Consider the following 19,891-nt stretch of genomic DNA (forward strand, 5'->3'; position numbering starts at 1 on the left):
GAGAATCCAGCCCTTTTATTTTGGAACTATGTCCTCTAGTTCTATATTTTCATGAGGTGAAACATCCTCTCAGCATCTACCCTGACATGTCCCCTCAATATCTTAAATATTTCAATAAGGTTACTTCTTATTCTTCTAAACTCCAAATTTTTGCCCACCCATTTAACCTATCTATATCTTTGCAGATTCTTTGTAGCCGCCTCATAATTGTCAACAATGAGAAGGCTAGTGATAAACATCAAGCGGATATAGACAGGCTGGTGGTGAAGCAGATGAAATTTAGTGTGGAGAGATGTGAAGCAATTCATTTTGGGAGGAAAATGAGGAAAGGGATTATAAAACAAAGGATACAATTCCAAAAGAAATGAAGGAGCAGAGGGACCTGAAGTATGTGTGGAAAAGGTCATTGAAGGTGCCAGAACAGTTTGAGGAGAGTGGTTAATAAAGCATAAGAGATCCTGGCCTTTATGAATATAGGCATAGAATACAAAAGCAAAAGTTATGATCAGCATTTTTCATTTCATTTTTTTTCATAAGCGTGTATAAAACATGAATTTGACCTAAACTGAGGTATAGTGTCCAATTATGGGTACCACAGGGCGACACGGTAGCATAGTGGTTAGCCCTGTTGCTTCACAGCTCCATGACCCAGGTTTGATTCCCGGCTTGGGTCACTGTCTGTACGGAGTCAGCATATTCTCCCCGTGTCTGCGTTGGTTTTCTTCGGGTGCTCCGGTTTCCTCCCACAGTCCAAAAATGTGCAGGTTAGGTGGATTGGCCATGCCAAATTGCCCTTAAGTGTCCAAAAAAAAAGGTTGGGTGGGGTTACTGGGTTACGGGGATGGGGTGGATGTGTGGGCTTAAGTAGGGTGCTCTTTCCAAGGGCCGTTGTGGTTCTCAATGGGCCGAATGGCCTCCTTCTGTACTGTAAAGTCCATGTACTATGTACACTTTAGGAAGGGTGTGAAGGCATTAGAGAGAGTGCATAAAAGAGTCACAAGAATGGTTCCAGAGATGAGGAACTTCAGCTGTTCTCTTTGCAGAACAGAAGATTGAGGGAAGATTTGACAGAATAGTTAGGGAGAAACTGTACCCATTTGTTGAAGTGCTGAGAACCAGTAGGGTTGTCAACTCATTTAAATGTATGCCCGCAGGTGTCATCACCATGGCTTGCTCTCCATGCTCTTACTATTAATTTTTAAAAAAATAATCCTTATTGTCACAAGTAGGCGAATATTAACACTGCAATGAAGTTACTAAAAAGCCCCTAATCGCCACATTCCAGCACCTGTTCAGGTACACGGAGGGAAAATTCAGAATATCCAAATGACCTAACAGCACATCTTTCGGGACATGTGGGAGGAAACGGGAGCACCCAGAGGAAACCCATGCAGACTCCGCACAGACAGTGACCCAAACCATGAATTGAACCTGGGAGCCTGGCACTGTGAAGCTATAGGGCTAACCACTGTGCTACCATGCTCGGCCAACACATCCACCCTTGTGGCACATTGCCTTCTCTGCCAATTGGATGGGGGCAGGTTTATCTCACAAGGCCAGCAGCGCGGGTTCAATTCCCAAACCGCTGAGGTTATTCATGAAGGCCCCATCTTCTCAACCTTGTCCCTCATCGGAGGTGTGCTGATCCTCAGATTAAATCACCACCAGTCAGCTCTCCCCTCAAAGGGGTTGTGGTAGTCACCACTAGCTGTATTATATGTACTACGGTAAGACACATATACTAGAGGTACATGGGTAAATCCCTGCCTGCTGGCTGCGCCCAGTAGGCGGCGTACAAATGTGTGTGTTCACCGGTGGTGGAGCCATTCTCGTAGCAGCTACAGGAGGCACAACATCTTTGCTCAATAAAGCCTTGATTATTCCACTACTCTCGTCTTTGTGGTAATTGATAGTGCATCAGGGGTAAGCAGCCTATGGTCAACTGGGACTATGGAGACTTTACCTTTGTGCCACCTGGAAAGTAAAAAGGCCCAACTGGATAATATTTGACTGTCAGCCAAACAGCCTTTTATTCTCATATCAATATTTTTATATTTGGTAAAGAGAAATGTAAAAAAAAAGACAAAAGAAAACCCAGTCTTTTTTAACGCCGTGATGATTTTTCTCCCGGTTGCACATAGCAGTTCCCTGGAGAATGATCTTCAGTTCCTGGAGGCTCTAGGCCAATCCTATAGGTTTAAAGCAATTCTAAGCACCAGAGGACATGGGTTTAAGGTGATTGCTAAAAGCAACAATGGTGACATGAGGAAAAGCTTTTTGATGCAGCAAGTTGCTGGGGTCTAAATTGCACTGCCTGTGAGTTTTATGGAGACAGATTCAATTGTGACTTTCAAAAGAGAATTGGGTCATTATGATCTTTTTGGTCACAAGTAGGCTTACATTAACACTGCAATGAAGTTACTGTGAAAAGCCCCTAGTCGCCACATTCCGGCGCCTGTTCGGGTACACAGATGTCCAAATGACCTAACAGCACGTCTTTCGGGACTTGTGGGAGGAAACCGGAACACCCGGAGGAAACCCCGCAGACACGGGGAGAACGTGTAGACTCCACACAGACAGTGACCCAAGCCGGGAATCGAACCCGAAACCCTGGCGCTGTGAAGCAATAGTGCTAATCACTGTGCTACCCTTACAATATCTGAGGAGAAAGGAATTTGCAAGTCGACAAGGACAGAGTAGGGGAGTGGGATCAAGTGAGTTGCTCTTGCGGAGAACTGGCACACGCACAATGGGCTGAATTGACCCCTTCTGTGCCATTCTATGATTTGATGACCACTTTGCAGCTAAGGCTACCATGTTGCCATAGCAATTCAAACTGGATTCTCTGTTGCCTGTCACAGATATCGTAATCGGCGATCGGGCGGAGAATTCACTTCGATGCCCAAACCGGGGCCGGGGCTGGCACCAGTTTGAATGAAATGAAAATGAATGAAAATCGCTTATTGTCACAAGTAGGCTTCAAATGAAGTTACTGTGAAAAGCCCCTAGTCGCCACATTGCGGCACCTGTTCGGGGAGGCCGGTACGGGAATTGAGCCGTGCGGCTGACCTGCCTTGGTCTGCTTTCAAAGCCAGCGATTTAGCCCTGTGCTAAACAGCCCCTAGTCAGTCAAGCCATGCTCTGGGTCATGTAGAGGGACATGCTTGGGGGAATTGGGAACTGCGCCACCTTTGTTGATACCAGCAAAGTACTCTGCGAGCTCAGTGGTGCTATCCATGTTAAAAGTATGGAGGCAACTCTGCCAGCATTGTAAGTTCGGGGCAGTCTCAAGACTGGCTCCCATTTGTGCTACACACCTGTTTGAGCCAGAAAGGCTGGATGCTACTTTTGATGCATGGAAAGAGAAAGGGGTGGAGAGAGTGAGTGATTTATTCCTGGAAGGGCGGTTCGCCAGCCTGGAGGAATTGATGGAAAAAATCGACATGTTTAGGTATCTCCAGATACTTGGTTTGTTGGGAGGATGCCTCCGGAGTTCCTGGTGGTGCCGCCATCATCCTTATTGAAAACCATTGTTGGGGTAAGAGGAGGTCTGTACGTTCGGTATGGATGAGCAGATCGCAGAGGAAGTGTTGAGTTCGTTGAAAGGGGTAACGACTAAATGGTTGGAGGAATTGGAGCCAATACTGGAGGAGGAGGTATGGACTGAGGCGCTACGGAGGGTGAACACCATGGGCGAGATTCTCCGACCCCCCGCGGGGTCGGAGAATCGCCGGGGGCTGCCGTGAATCCCGCCCCCGCCGGTTGCCGAAGTCTCCGGCACCGGATATTCGGTGGGGGCGGGAATCGCGCCGCGCCGGTTGGCGGGCCCCCCCGCGCTATTCTCCGGCCCGGATGGGCCGAAGTCCCGCCGCTAAAATGCCTGTCCCGCTGGCGTAGATTAAACCACCTACCTTACCGGCGGGACAAGGCGGCGCGGGCGGGCTCCGGGGTCCTGGGGGGGATGCGGGGCGATCTGGCCCCGGGGGGTGCCCCCACGGTGGCCTGGCCCGCGATCGGGGCCCACTGATCCGCGGGCGGGCCTGTGCCCTGGGGGCACTCTTTCCCTTCCGCCTCCGCCACGGTCTCCACCATGGCGGAGGCAGAAGAGACTCCCTCCAATGCGCATGCACGGGAATGCCGTCAGCGGCCGCTAACGCTCCCGCGCATGCGCCGCCTGGAGATGTCATTTCCGCGCCAGCTGGCGGGGCGGAAATTCGTCCGGCGCCGACCTAGCCACTTAAGGTTGGGGCTCGGCCCCCAAAGATGCCGAGCATTCCGCACCTTTGGGGCGGCGCGATGCCCGACTGATTTGCCCTGTTTTGGGCGCCAGTCGGCGGACATCGCGCCGTTTCTGGAGAATTTCGTCCCTGATCATGTTCTGCGAGACTGAGCCTGATCCACCTAAAGATAGTGTTTCTGCATTAGCAAGAGTAAAGATCAGCTAAAGTCTTTGATTACAATGACAGATATGATATATACTGGAAGTGGAAAAATATGGACATTGGAAGTGAGAATATATGGACATTGGAAGTGGGAATATATGGACATTGGGTGGAACAGGATGGGGTTGAACTACTTTGTTCCCCCACAGTCAAATAATCTAGCAATATTGTTATGTGAGTGCCCCTTGAAGAAAGGTTTGGTCTCTTATGATTTGACTTGTAGCACATTGGGCTGTGGCTGTGAGGTGAGAGGGGGTTTCAGTTTCAGTTTGACTGCTTTGGACTGCAGAAGGCGAAAGACGTGTTTTTCTCTAGTTTTCTCTGTTTTCATTTTAAAAGCTGTTCCAGTAAAGAGCACATTGGGTATGGCTAACTGCCTTGGTAACTTTACATATAAAGTTGCTTTCCGGAAGGAGTTTGAATCTGCTGGTTGGACCTGGATGAGAATTTCAAGGAAAGGACCAGTCCCATCCAAGTGAGAATGCAGTGTGCTAATCCACGCCCTTGAAAAGGGGTTTTGGTTGAATTATATTTTGTTATTGAATTGGAACAGCTAAGGGAGAATTCATTAAGTGTTGCACACAGATTACTGTAGCTGTGTGGTGTCTTTGTAATTGATAAAAAATTCTTGCTGTGTTTATATATATGTATATATATATATATATATGTTAACTACATTCTTAGAATAAACCTTATTTTGATTAAAGTTTGTAAGAAGTCTGATGAATCACACCTGCAGTGAAGTCTTTTGTGCTCATCCTAGCCAAATTCAACATAAGGTTTGTAGGTCAGGTGAACTCCATAATACACTCTGGAATTTCTAAGCCCTGGCCCATAACAATATTTATTGGTTGAGTCACTATGAATATTCCCACTTCCAATCTCCATATATTCCCACTTCCACTATATATCATATATGTTGTAGCTATCAAGGAATATTGGCCACTTGCATAAGATACTCAGAGGAAATTAGTGAGAAGAAACTGAACTGTTTAAATATACGAGAGAATGCCTTGCCCATCTTCCACAACTTCACAAAGCACTTCACAGCCAATGAACAATTATTGAAGTTTAGTCACTATTGCAGGGCCGTGAGTTGGTGGTCTGGAAAAGGCTGAAGACAGAGGGCAAAATTATTCAAAGTTAGCAGCTGCAAGAGTGACCCAAATGTGGAGACCTCCCCGTCAGTGAGTTTTTCATACTTCGTTTGTTCCATTGAAATGAGGCCCAACACCCAAAATCTGAAGAATGCTAAGCCATTCAGACACAGGGGAGCATGTCTAGAAATGGTTGTGTCCTAATTTGTAGGCCATTATTTATTTATTTTTTTCAAAACGTAGCTCCAGTACAATATTCTTACCTCCTTTTATAGTAGACTGGCTTTATTGGACTTCCAGTTTTAGAAATAGAAGAGCACTTTGGAAGATAGGGCATACAGCTGGAAACTTGAGTTGGAGAAGAACAGAGATCATTTTCTTCAATTTTCCAAATGGCAGCAGGAACATCAGCTGAAGATGCAAAATAATCATTTCTATTACAATTTTCAGACAGACTGGAGCATTTTATAAAAAGTGGGATGACATATTTTTCACAAAGATTCATGGCTATGTGAACATTCAATTCTATTTTATTGTCGTCTTAAATTTCCAATTTTTCATAAATGTACTTCAGGTATGTCAGTGCATTAGGAGATTCAACTCATTAAGCACATCACTTCACTTTGAAAGTAATTTCCATGTCCCAATTGCCTTTAAAGAAACCTGATTGTCACAGTATCCCATCTTCACATTGAGAATACCCACATGGGATAGATTCAGAACCTACCTAACAACTTAAGAGTGAGTTTCCATGAGGCGCTGTGGGCAGCAGCAGAATTGTACTCACCCACCATCTGAACCCTCATGGCCAGGCATGTCCCCCACTCTACCAATATCCACCAAGTCAGGGATCAACCCTGGTTCAATGAAGAGTGCAGGAGGGCATGCCAGGAGCATCATCAGGCATATCAAAAATTGAGGTGTCAACCTGGTGAAGCTACAACACAGAACTACTTGCATGCTAAACAACATAAGCAGCAAGTGATAAGACAGAGCTAAGCGATTCCACAACCAACAAATTATATCTAAGCTCTGCAGCCCTGCCACATCCAGCCGTGAATGGTGGTGGACAATTAAACAACTCATTGGAGGAAGGGGAGGCTCCTCAAATATCCCCATCCTCAATGATGGAGGAGCCCAGCAATCAATGTAAAAGGCAAGGCTGAAGAAATTGTAATAATCTTCAGCCAGAAGTGCCGAGTGGGTTATCCAACTGTGTCTCCTCCAGAAGTCCTCAGAATCACAGAAGCCAGCCTTCAGCCAATTCGATTCACCCCATGTGATATCAAGAAACTGCAAACGCTATGGGCCCTGACAATATTCCGGCAATAGTACTGAAAACTTGTGCTCCAGAATATGCGGTGCCCCTAGCCAAGCTGTTCCAGTACAGCTACAACACTGGCATCTCCCCAAAAATGAGTAAAATTGCCCAGCTTATGTCCTGTACACAAAAAGCAGCACGATTACATCCTATCAGTCTACTCTCAATCATCAGTAAAGTGATGGTAGGGATCATCCACATTGCTATCAAGCAGCACTTACTTAGCAATAACCTGCTCCCTGACACTCGGCTTGGGTTCTATCAGGGTCACTCAGTTCCTGACCCCATTATAGACTTGGCTCAAATATGGACATAGGAGCTGAACTCCAGCAGTGAGGTAAGAGTGACTGCCCTTGGTATCAAGGCACCATTTGATCAAGTGTGGCGTCAAAGAGCCCTAGCAAAACTGGAGTCAGTGGGAATAGGAGAAAAAATCTCCACTGGTTGAAGTCATACCTAGCACAAAGGAAGAAGGTTGTGGTTTTTGGAGGTCAGTCATCTCAATCCCAGGACATCACTGCAGGAGTTCCTCAGGGTAGGGTCCTGGACCCAACCATCTTCAGCTGGTTCATCAATGACCTTCCTTCCAACATAAGGTCAGATGTGGGGATGTTCAATGATGACTGCACAATGTTCAGCACCATTTGCAACTCCTCAGACACTTGCAAATGCAGCAAGACCTGGACAATATCCAGGCTTGGGCTGACAAGTGACAAGTAACATTTGCGCCACATAAATGCCAGGCAATTACCATCTTCTTTAAGAGAGAATCAAACGATTGCCCTTTGACATTCAATGGCCTTACCATCGCTGAATTCCCTACTATCAACATTCTGAGGGTCGTCATTGACCACAAACTGAACTGAACTAGCCATATAAATACTGAGGTTACAAGAGCAGGTCAAAGGCTAGGAATCTGGAGGCAAGTAACTCACCTCCTGACTGCCCAAAGCCTGTCCATCACCTACAAGGCACAAATCAGGAGATTGATGGAATACTCCCTACTTGCCTGGATAAGAGCAGCTCCAACAACACTCAAGAGGCTCAACACCAGCCAGGACAAAACAGCCTGTTTGATTGGTACCCCTTCCACAAACATTCACTCTATCCAGCACTGATGCACAGTGGCAGCAGTGTGTACCATCTACCAGATGCAGGAACACACCAAGGCTCCTTAGGCAACACCTTCCAAACCCCGACCACTACCATCTAGAAGGATAAGTTAGCAGATACCTGGAAATACCAACACCTGGAGGTTCTCCTCCATGTCACTCACCATCCTGACTTGGAAATATATCGCGGTTCCTTCAATGTCGCTGGGTCAAAATCCTGGAACTCCCTCCCTAACAGTGCTGTGGATGTACCTACACTGCAGCAGTTCAAGAAGGCAGCTCACCACCACCTTCTCAGGAGTAATTATGGATGGGCAACAAGTGCTGGCTGAGCCAGCGAAGCTCACATCACATACAAAATGAATTTAAAAAATAAAGAACAGGCGAGTAAGACTAATTGGAAAGCTCTTTAAAGAACCAACACAGGCACAATGACCAAATGGCTTATTTCTATGTTTTTATCTATGATCAAAAGGTTTATCAATATTCAGAAAAAAAATCATTGCTAATACACATTATGATCTCTCAGATTATTGCTGAAAAGAGAGATGCTGTCAAAGCTTTCATACTTACATTCATCAGGACAAATAATACCTAATTTCAAAGAGAACAAGTTATACTGCATGAAAAAGGGGTGGTGATTGGTTGGAAAATTGGCCCTGATTGGTCAAATGGTGAACACACATGGACTATTGTCCATCATGCTTTTGTTTAATCAAAAATGGTGCAATGTCTGGATGTATTCGTTTTGCCTGCAGAGCACTGTTCCTGCATTGGAATCTATATAGCTTCTAGCAAGTGTAAGTGAGCTACACTGTGAGACCAACTGTTTGTTGGTGTAATTGTTAGCACATCACAATTGTTGAGCAAACACTGTCCAATCGCAGGATCAGGTCAATCCATTATAATCAGAATTTTGCAAGCATGGGTTGATTACGGTTTGCACTCAGACTATTATGAACTGTGAAAGGGACGTGCTGTTAGATATTATCTTCCAGTCATTGAGAAGTACAGCCCATGTGGCTGGCATGGCAACACACTAAAATTAATATACCACATTACCAGGTAGGCAGAGGTACTGGAAAACACCACTCATGTTGCAACTGCATAATAGCAGTGTGAAACTGCAACCTGATGCTCATTTGTTACTTACAGGGTATTTTGAGGTAGACTGGGCACTTTTCAAGTCCAAAAGTGGTGACCTTCGGCCCATTCATGAGTATATACGATATACAGCGATCTGATAGGGGTAGCCATTATTTCAAACGGTATCTTTGATGTGCCCTATTTCTGTATCAAATCTGCACAATGAGAAAACATCTCAGGCCCTATTTTTATAGGATTGCCGATCAGGCCAATCTTGTAGCGCGTGGAGCTGTAGGAATCCCAACGTGATCAGTGAGGATGGGCTTGTGGCAGATTGTGGTAGAGAATTCATTGGTGGATTTCTCAACTAGCATGTCGAGGGAGTTTGTCACACAGCTCCAATATGAGGGTGAATTTGAGCGTGGGATGGAGCGCATTAAGGTATGTAAGGAAATTCTTACGTACTGCTGTAGATTCATATATAGCAAATGTGTCATCCACATATCGGAAATATCCAAAGGGAAGGGGGCCATTGCATTGAAAACATGTTTCTCATGAAAGCCAATGAAAATGTTAAGGAATGTTGGCCCCAGAGAGGAACTTGTGGCAACACCATTTATTTGGGCATACATGCCATTGAAGATGAATTCAACCATGCAAATTGCTACTTTCATAAGTTCAAATAATAGATTCAGAAAATGGTGCCAAATCTAGATTGCCATGATATAGTGAGACAGAGAAAAGCTCTGTCGCTTCCCTGATAAATCGATGATCGTTATTATTGTCATTAACACTGCAATGAAGTTACTGTAAAAATCCCTGAGTCGCCACATCCCGCTGCATGTTCAGGTTCATAGAGGGAGAACTCAGAATGTCCAATCCACCTAACAGCACGTCTTTCGGGACTTGTGGGAGGAAACCGGGGCACCCGGAGGAAACCCACACAGACACGGGGAGAACGTGCTGATCCCGCACAGACAGTGACCCAAGCAGGAATCGAACCTGGGACCCTGGTGCTGTGAAGCAACAGTGCTAACCACTGTGCTACTGTGCTGCCCCGAGTAATACATTAGTGAATAGGCTCATAATGTTGAATGAGCATATATACATGATATTGCTGTCAACATGCAGGTTGTGTTTCGCCTTTGCTAAAAAACTCCTTTACCGTATATGTGGAATAATCACTCAGATTTGACTGTAGCAACTCGCTTAACCATTTGATCAATTCATGTTGTTCAGAACCAGTCATAGGTGTGGTGCCATGTTCTGAACCTGCATTGCTTAGCTATTTGATCAATTCATGTTGGGCAGAACAAGCCATAGGCGTGCAACCATGTTCTGAACCTGCATTGAGTACTCAAGCTCAATACCCCTATCTCTCAGTTAAAAGTAAACAGAAGTCTCCCATTCCAGCGCTATCTCACCTGTCAATATTTTTTGCAATGTCTCATTGAAGCAGACTTGAATTGCTCTTGAAGCCTGTGCTCTACCCAACAAATCAGAGCCCAAATGCTTTGTTATCTGAAAACGATTAGTGATGCCAGCTTGTGTTCGTACTTTTTCAGGTAGCGAAATCTGGATAGCAAGGAGAAAATATTCAGCAGGATGTTATCTGAATACAAAATTGCAAAATAATCATCCTGGCATCAATACATAATAAGAACTAACAAATTCCACTTGGTTAGGAAAGATAACAAAACTTGGGTTTTTGTTTTGTCGATTTATATTTTGTGCCAACAATTCTCATGTTTTGCTGAACAATAAGTAAGTTCTCAGTGTGGTGTTGGGTGCTCTGGTGCACAGATGAGCCAACACAGTTGTATGTGGTACAACTCTATTTTATTTTAACTCTTATAATACAGTTCGTTCTGGATACTCTGCACGTGCTGTCTCCCTGAGTGTGTCGTGTAGTAGATCTGTCCTGGCCCTCCTCTGCAGTTAATACTGACCACCGGGGGTCGTGTCTGTGCTTTTATATCTTTCTGTCATTGGTTGTGGTGTTGTGTGTTCTGATTTGTCTGTTGGTGTGTCTATCATGATGTGTGTGTTTGAATATCATGACATCCCCCCTTTTTACAAAGATATGTGCCTACGTGGTTATAAATATAATTGTGTCGTGAGTGCATCTAAGAGTGTGTGTGTGTGTTGTGTACAGCATGTGTATATGACGTAACTATTTACATGGGGCGATGTCGGGTGCGTCACACTAACAAGGTTGTACCATAACAAAACATGGATGCGAGAGAAAAAAAACTTGAACAGTGGTCCGGTCAGACGATATCTGGAACAATAAACAACAACAGGTTATAATACAGAAGTGTTTGACTTTTTGAACGTATGAACAGCGTTATAAGTCCCGTCTAATGGGTGACCGCCTCAAGAATGGGCTGGTCCTCAAGCCGGTTCAGCTGTGGAGATTTGTGGTCACACTGGTTCACCTTGGACTGTTGGAGGTGATGCTGTTGCCGAAGTCTCTACTTTACCATTTGTTGTACTTCGTGCAGTGCTTGGTTTTTCATTCGTGCAAATATAACATTCAACATCTTTGTTATTGTTGCCTTGGCTGTGGTTTGGTTCTGGTGGCGATGGAAGGGGCATGATCCGTGGCATCTCCACGAAGTCATCCTTGGGAACCAGTGGAGGATCCGGCGTGTGCGTACGGTTCAGTTGCGAGCGTGGAAGGCGGCGCAAAGCTCGCTGATTGCGCCTACGCACCAATCCATCCGCCCTGCATGCCAGGAACAAGGTGGAGTCTGTTTTCTTTTTATGTTTGTGGTGGACGGCATCTTGTAGCCGATGGGTCGTTGCCATCGAAGTAGCACCATCACTAATATCATGCAAGGCGATGACGGTGCCAGATGTGGAAGTTGGCCGAGACCGTGCACGCTGGTTCCGGCCACCTGCTGTGCCAGAAGGGCGACTCCGCAGAGAAACGTCGAAGCATGTCGCCTTGGAGAGAGAATTGTTGCTCGCATCAACGTCTGGCGATGGCGCGAATTGGTGTGTCCATCTTGGACCGCCGGTGCTGGTTGCCACTGCCGACCCAGTGGGACTGCCACGCGATCCATTCCCTGTCGCCGTGGCATCCGCCGTCACCCTGAGCGTGCCATCACCGAGGCCGCGACACCGCCCGTCCGGAGCAAGGTCTGGCGTGCGCAAATCAGAGTCGGCGCTTGGCTGCTCCCCATCTGGAGTCCGGTCTGCCTTCCGTCGATGCCCCCCGTCCGGAGTCCCAACAGGTTCACTGGAGGCAGCCGAGATTCCCTGAAGCTGCACTTCTGGAGTCGGAGCATGCAGGAATGCACCAACCAGTGGAGAGGCTCGAGCCATCGAGGGTGGAAGCGGTGAGCCGCCACCGCAGTCGTCAGTGGTCCCACCGTGATCGTCGAGTGCCTCGGTACGCACTAGGCGAGGTCTGTCACCTTGCACCTTTTGCATGGGAAGTGGGATGCTGTCGTCACTCGTCTCACATCCCGTGGATAGATCCTCATTAGCAGCTTGCTGTTCACTAGGGTTGGGTAAATTGTCAGAGTTTTCATCTGGTGGTGCACACCATGTCGGTGGACTGTCATTGTCTTGCCGTTGTCCTTCATTTGGGCTTTTCTTCTTTGGAATTTTAAATCTTCCCCCAGACATTGCAGAACCTTGTTTCTTACCCCCAAATTCTCCCATATGTATGGTCTCTAATATAGGATCCAATGTTTCTATCGACATTGTACTATTTTCCAAAGAACATTCCGTTTCACTTTTCTTCTCAGGTACCTCATATGTATCTTTGTCTAATGTACATGCCTTCATGGTCTCTGGGTCTGATTTTGCTGGGACTGGCATGGTCACAGTCTCTCTTTTACTGTTCTCAATTGCCCACATTATACTCCCCATACATAACTGCTTAATCACTGGGGTTAGTGTGGTACAATGGATAATCGGGTCGACCTTATCTGCATCTTCACCATTAGTGGAAAGCACACTTGGTTCACGTGAAACTGCTGTGGGTTTTAAATTTGTTATCTGGCTACTCGATGTCGGTGTCCTCAGGATTCTTGCTCCAATGTTCTGCTCATTTATCAGTGGAGTGTGTATAGGTTCAATGCAATTAATGTTCCCCTCAAGGTTTGAAGAGTCATTACTGACTAACTGCTGGTCTCCGAAGTTGGGAATATGCGGCGTTGTGTTGAAGGGAGACATTTGTCCCTGCTGTAGATATGATTCAGGTTGTGTTATTTCCATTACCTGAGGATCAATGTCTTGTCCATTTTCTCGATCCGTACTAAAACACTGGCAATTCTCAGTCTGCTCCTTGCAAGTTAAACATTCAATTAATTTCTTTAGCAAATCCTCAGCATCCTTCTGTGGCCGTGCAGCATTATTAATCTCTGTTCGGCTATAATGATCCTGAAGGTCAGCGCATAAACCTTTTTTCTTCGGGCTTGGACGAGGCGATTCCTTTGGCTTGTCTTCAGTTGGGCTTGAACAGTCTTCAGCGCTGTGCCCTTCATTGTAGCATGAGAGACCGTCATGGTCATGCTGCTGTGTAGTGGAGCATGGTAGGCTGTTATAGCCTTCTTGCTGTTCACGTGAGCATGGCAGACTTGCATCATCTGCCGCTGGTTGGTCAGGAGAGGTTGCTAGACCCTTATGGTCTTGTTCCTGCAAGGACTGCACATTGGAGTCTTGCGTTGCTTCTATCGTGGAGGCTGTCCACGAGCTCTCTGTGGAGGCTTGTGACACTGGAGTCACTTCTTGTTCGTGCAAGGACTGCGCTCTGGAGTCTTGCGTTTCTGCAATTGTGGAGTCTGTCCACGAGCTTGCTGTGGAGGCTTGTGACGCTGGAGTCACTTCTGGTTCATGCGAGGACTGCGCTCTGGAGTCTTGCATGTCTTCTTTCATAGAGTCGGGAACGTTGAGCGGGACGTGGACCACGCTCTGTGTGGCAGCAGGGCGCTCTCCGTGTGCTTGCAGCGCTCCCTGTCTGTTAATGTCAGGCTGCAGCATCATCCGGTACTGATAAGTTGGAACGTCATATCTGCTGGATTGAAGATCCTCAAATCCGAAAAATGAATCCGCATCTGCGTCGGATTCAATGTGGGGGCCGCCAATGTGCAACACAAAAGGTTCGTCCGAGTCATAGTCGTATAGGACCACGGAGCTATCATTGGGCTCGCGAGGTCCGGAAACACTGTAAAGATCATCATCGAAGTATTTGAGGTCGGAATCATCGGCTTGTGCGTAGGTAACTGCTTGTCGGAGGGTTCTTCGGAGGTCAAATTCATCTCCTGGGTCAATTTGCGGCAATGTGCTGTCATTCCAGGTGAGGGAAGGTTGTTTTACAGCTTTAACAGATTTTTGTTTTTTTGATTTGGGACGTTTCCCTTTTAAATTGGATTTGGGACGTTTCCCCTTTAAATTGGTGCAGTCTGGGGCCTCTGACATCCTGACGCTCGGTATGTAGCACGTAGGAAGCGACTGCGCATGCTCAGATCGCTGTTCCTTTACCGATGGCCGTTTTCTTGACTGCGCATGCGCAGCATCTCGCGCATGCGCAAACGAAACTTCCGGTTCTGCGCACTGCTCGCGCAACTGTGCTAGCGTGATACCTTTAGCAAGATGGCCGCCGACCTCGACCCAGCCCTCTCTCAGGCCCGGGATTTCGGCCTCTGGGAATTCGGGCTCCGGGATCCCAGCCACGAGGTGAGTACTGCAGCTTTTCTTACCTTTACTTGCCGATTGGATTGCGTTTTCTTCACAGTACTTGGAGAATTTGTCCAGGACTGCCTGGTAATCGTACCTTTGCTGCCTCCTGAAGAACCTGAACCTTGTGAATATTTCTCTTGCCCTTGCACCGGCGATGGTGAGGAGAAATTCAATTTTTTCGCTATCATCCAGGTCTTGGAGTTCAGCTGCCACCAGGAACAATTCGAACACTTGCCGGAATCGCCGCCAGTTTTCGCGGAGGTCGCCGTGGCACTGGAGCGGCTGCGGAACCGGGAGCTCTATCATTTTGCCTGGGCACTGCTGGTTGTCTGTGTACACTGAGGTATGCCGGCAGGTATCGATCCACTCCTGTACCATGTGGTGTTGGGTGCTCTGGTGCACAGATGAGCCAACACAGTTGTATGTGGTACAACTCTATTTTATTTTAACTCTTATAATACAGTTCGTTCTGGATACTCTGCACGTGCTGTCTCCCTGAGTGTGTCGTGTAGTAGATCTGTCCTGGTCCTCCTCTGCAGCTAATACTGACCACCGGGGGTCGTGTCTGTGCTTTTATATCTTTCTGTCATTGGTTGTGGTGTTGTGTGTTCTGATTTGTCTGTTGGTGTGTCTATCATGATGTGTGTGTTTGAATATCATGACACTCAGCACGTGCGAAAGGAACTGGATCCCATAGTGCATCAAGGATAAAAGCAATACCTTGAGTGGCACAGAGCCATATGGACCAGGAATATTTCTTGTTTCTTGGTCAATGTTGAAATGACTGACCTCAGCTGTGATTGCAATTGGAATAATATATTTGGTATTGGAAAGAAAAGAGAAAGATCCTGGGTTCTTGTTACTCATGACAATCAAGTGACCATTCCTGGAAAGCCACTTCTGTAGATTTCCAGTGAGTACAGGTGGACTGTGAAGCTCCTCATGATTGAACAAACTGCTGGCACTTCCTGGACAGCTTATATCTTAGGAATGGCCAGTAACCTATTACAAGAAGGTTGCCAGCATCTATTAAACAAGGTTCCCAAGGTTTAGAAAAAAGGGATTGATGTAAATATACCATATGTCATTTAGACCATAATACCATAAGAAATAGGGACATAAGTAAGCCGTTCAGCTTATGGCATCCGCTCCACCTATCAACAAGATCATGACGGATCTGATATGATAACCCTCAACTCCACTTTCCCGCCTTATCCCCATAACCCTCGAGTCTCTTACTGATTAAAAATCTGTCCATCTCAGCCTTGAACATACTTAAGCAATGGTGGGCAACCTGCGGCCCTGGGCTGCATGCAGTCCATCATGGTTCTGAGTTCGACATGTTGACTATTGCCCATGCCCAGGCATTGCGCTGCGACCCAATGGCGGGATTGCGCTGCTAGCTCAAGGTGGGATTGTGCTGATACCCAATGGTGGGATTGCACTGCTCGCTCATGGCGGGATCACGCTGCTAGAGTCGACACAGTTCAAACAGCATTCCCAGTGAATTCTGCGTACAGAGCACGTGTTGGAGGTTGTGTTCCTTTTTGATATTACTTTTTTGGTGGTTATATCTTTTCCCTTGCCTAATGGATCACTTTGTGTTGAAGTGGCTTGGTGAAAAAAGAGAATCAAGTGCAAAATCAAAAGTGCAGAGGAAGAAGAAGTAGCCAAAAAAGAGAAAATTCAGTGATGAGCACAGAATGAGTTGGGAGCTGAATAATTTTGTTACTGATCAGAAAGGGAGACCATTATGCTTAATTTGCAATGAGGTGATAGCAATTCCAAAAAAAATATTAAGAACATTATGAAACACATTCCTCTCACATGACTAACTTTCCGATAGGTTCTGCCAAACGTGCTCGACAGTTTTCAAATCCGAAAGAAGCCATAAAAACACAGGACAAATCCAACCAGAAGCCGCATTAATGTAGATAAGGTAAGCAGAAATATTTTGTTTGTTTCGGAATTTGAAGTTGATGACAGGTTCTATTAATATATGAATGATTATTTAAGCATCTTCTGCAACTGGTTATGACATATGCATTCAATCTTATTCATGGGGTCATGGTTACTGCAAATGGCCAATTTCAATCTTGCGGCCCACTGAGATGAGGGCGGGCCACTCATGTGGCCCCCTCACTAGCCTAGGATGCCCATCACTGCTCCACAGCATTCTTGTGGTGAAGAATTCCACAGATTCACTACCCTCTGAGGGATGCAATTCCTCCTCATCTCTGGGCAACCCCTTACTCTGAGATTATGCTCTCTGGTCCTAGTCTCTCCCACAAAGCAAAATAACCTCTCAGCAAGCCTCCTAAGGATCCTATTATGGTGGATTCAAGATGGAGCCTGCAGGAAGAGATGTTCAAACAAAGAGCTTTACTAGAAGATATTAACACTATGTTGCAATGTCACGCTGCCCGTTTGCCACCCAAAAGACCAGTGACATCATCATCTTAAAGTAGACCAAGGCAGGCCAGCAGCACGGTTCAATTCCCGTACCAGCCTCCCCAAACAGGCACCGGAATGTGGTGACTAGGGGCTTTTCACAGTGACTTCATTGAAGCCTACTCGTGACAATAAGTGATTTTCATTTTCATCATCGGTCTCTTAAAATGGACCTGTTCCACTGTCAGGCTGCTAGTGAGGAAACACGAGAAATACCATAAATATACATTTTCCACTCCTTTAAATCAAAGGTCCGTGGTACATTAAACAGTATAACATTAAAGATCAATCAACGACAGTCAAACGTCAGACAAGTCGGAAGCCATCATTCTTTTTCTGTGGTTTGAGGAGAACTTCAGCCTTTTTGTGCTTGTTGCAAAGGCGGCACGGTAGCACAGTTGTTGGCACTATTGCTTCACAGCGCCAGGGACCAGGGTTCAATTCCTGGCTTGGATCACTGTCGAGTCTGCACATTCTGCCCGTGTCTGCGTGGACTTCCTCCAGGTGCTCCTGTTTCCTCCCACAAGTTCTGAAAGACTTGCTTGTTAGGTGAATTAGACATTCTGAATTCTCCCTCTGTGCACCCGAACAGGCATCATAGTGTGGCAACTAGGGGATTTTCATAGTAACTTCATTGCAGTGTTAATGTAAGTCTACTTGTGACAATAATAAAAATTATTATTACTCTGGTGTCTTTGACTTAGTTTGGACATCGTCTAGGGTCATCTTAATCGGAGTCGACAGACTTGGTGTATGATTCTCAACTGAGGTACTGCTTTCCCCAGTTAGTTCGATTAGTGTCAGGTTTTCGGGAAGGTCCAGGTCGTCACTTGGCATAGCTTGATTTAGACTCGCTGTTGGGTCTGCCTCTGGCAGATTGTTTCTAGTCACCAAATGTTGATCTACGTCTTACCTTCATATTTTGAGTGAGCATCAACTAGAATGAGGTACATTCACCCTTCAAACAGTCCGGCATAATCAACATGCACCCATTGCCAGACATCTTTTGGCCATTCACACAGGTGCAGTCAGGCTAATGACGGCAGGTTCTGCACTTCTGCGCAAGATGAACACATTCATACATTCTCCTCAATTTCGGCATCTAGGCCCGGCCACCAAAAATAGCTCCTGGCCATCTCCTTCATCCTTACAATACCACAGTGGACTTCATTTAATTAATTTAAGACACATTTTCCTAATGATGGTGGAAATATACGCTCATTCCCCAGAGGAGACAATGTTCAGGGTAGTTGGGAGAGTCCATCTGCATTCCCATGAATCATAGAACCCTTGATCCCTACAGTGCAGGAGGCGGTCATTCGGCCCACCAAGTCAGCACCGACCCTTTAAAAGACCACCCCACCTAGGCCCAATCCCTTGCCCTATCCCAGTAATCCAGCCTAACCTTTGGACATTAAGGGGCAATTTAGCATGGCAAATCCACCTAACCTGCACATCTTTGGGGGAAACTGGTGCACCCGGGGGAAAATCCATGCAGATACAGGGAGAATGTGCAAAGTCCACACAGACAGTCACCAGTGGTAGGAATCAAAGCTGGGTCCCTGGTGCTATGAGGCAGCAGTGCCAACCACTGTGCTGCCATTTTTTTGAAGGATTGGCTGAAAAAGCAGATTGTGTATGTGTGTGCTTACAAAAGCAATGCCCACCTCTACATCTTGCTCGCTACCATCGATGGAATTCAGATATGACATCCAAGAATCATTGTTAGTGGTCATTGGTCTAGCAATAAAGTGAATTCCTTCCCGAAAAGGAATTGGTAGAACAGTCTTTTGCAAAATCATTCCCAGGGCTTCCTTCTCTATCTGCGTGTAATTGTTTTTGACCTTATTTAAGGTCCTGAACGCAAAACCTATCAGTTTCGCTTCATCGGTGGGCATTATGTGGGACACCACTGCCCCAACCCCATAAAGTAATGCATCACATGCCAGCTGTAGGGGTAAATTTGGATCAAAATGTGTCAGGACTTCTGACTGGAGTGGCGTCTCTTTCGCTTGCATGAATGCTCTCTCACATTGATCCACCTACGTCCTCTTTATATTTTGACACAGTAAATTGTGTAAGGGTTTTAGAATGGTATCCAGATTAAGGACAAACCTTCCATAATAATTTAGTAAACCTAAGAAAGATCGAAGTTGGTTGACATTTTGAGGTGTGGGTGCCTCGGCCATGGCTTTGGCTTTCGAAGGCGACTTCTGCAGCTCCTTGGCATCGATGACATGATCCAGATATTCAGTTGAAGACTGGAGAAATTGATAGTTATCTTTTCGGACTCTCAACCGATAATCTTCTAATCTCTGAAGTGGGACATCTAGATTGAGGAGATATTCTCCCTCATTCTTTCCAGTAACCAAGGTGTAATCTAAGTAACACTGGGCTCTGCCTAATCCACTGAACATTTGGTCCATAGCTCGTTGGAACAACACTGGTGCGGAAGTGATTCCAAAATTTTATATCGAAGTAACATTTTGTGTGTCACAATCGTCAGAAACTGTTGTGAGTCTGGATCCACGTTCATTTGAAGGTATGTTTGACTGAGGTCAATTTTACTGACATGTTGGCCTCCAGCCAACCCAGCAAATAAGTCATCAGTCAAGGACAGTGTGTACTGTTCTGCACACAGTACAAGATTAATAGTGACTTTAAAATCACCACAACGGTGTACAGATC

The 19,891-nt window shown here is 46.1% G+C and overlaps 1 protein-coding gene across 4 annotated transcripts in view; it reads right to left on the reverse strand.

Annotated features, from left to right (window-relative positions):
* Positions 1-19,891, reverse strand: part of btbd16 (BTB (POZ) domain containing 16) — a 193,668-nt gene that overhangs the window by 155,358 nt on the left and 18,419 nt on the right. For all 4 annotated transcript variants that reach the window (XM_072479309.1, XM_072479308.1, XM_072479306.1 and 1 more), the window contains exons 3-4: positions 10,483-10,633; positions 5,803-5,950 (exon numbers count right to left, since the gene is read on the reverse strand). In XM_072479309.1, coding sequence (XP_072335410.1) covers positions 5,803-5,950; positions 10,483-10,633 — 299 coding nt within the window. The remainder of the gene's footprint in view (positions 1-5,802; positions 5,951-10,482; positions 10,634-19,891) is intronic.

The sequence above is a fragment of the Scyliorhinus torazame genome, chromosome 16, assembly GCF_047496885.1.
Source record: "Scyliorhinus torazame isolate Kashiwa2021f chromosome 16, sScyTor2.1, whole genome shotgun sequence".
In the NCBI taxonomy this organism is placed as follows: Eukaryota; Metazoa; Chordata; class Chondrichthyes; order Carcharhiniformes; family Scyliorhinidae; genus Scyliorhinus; species Scyliorhinus torazame.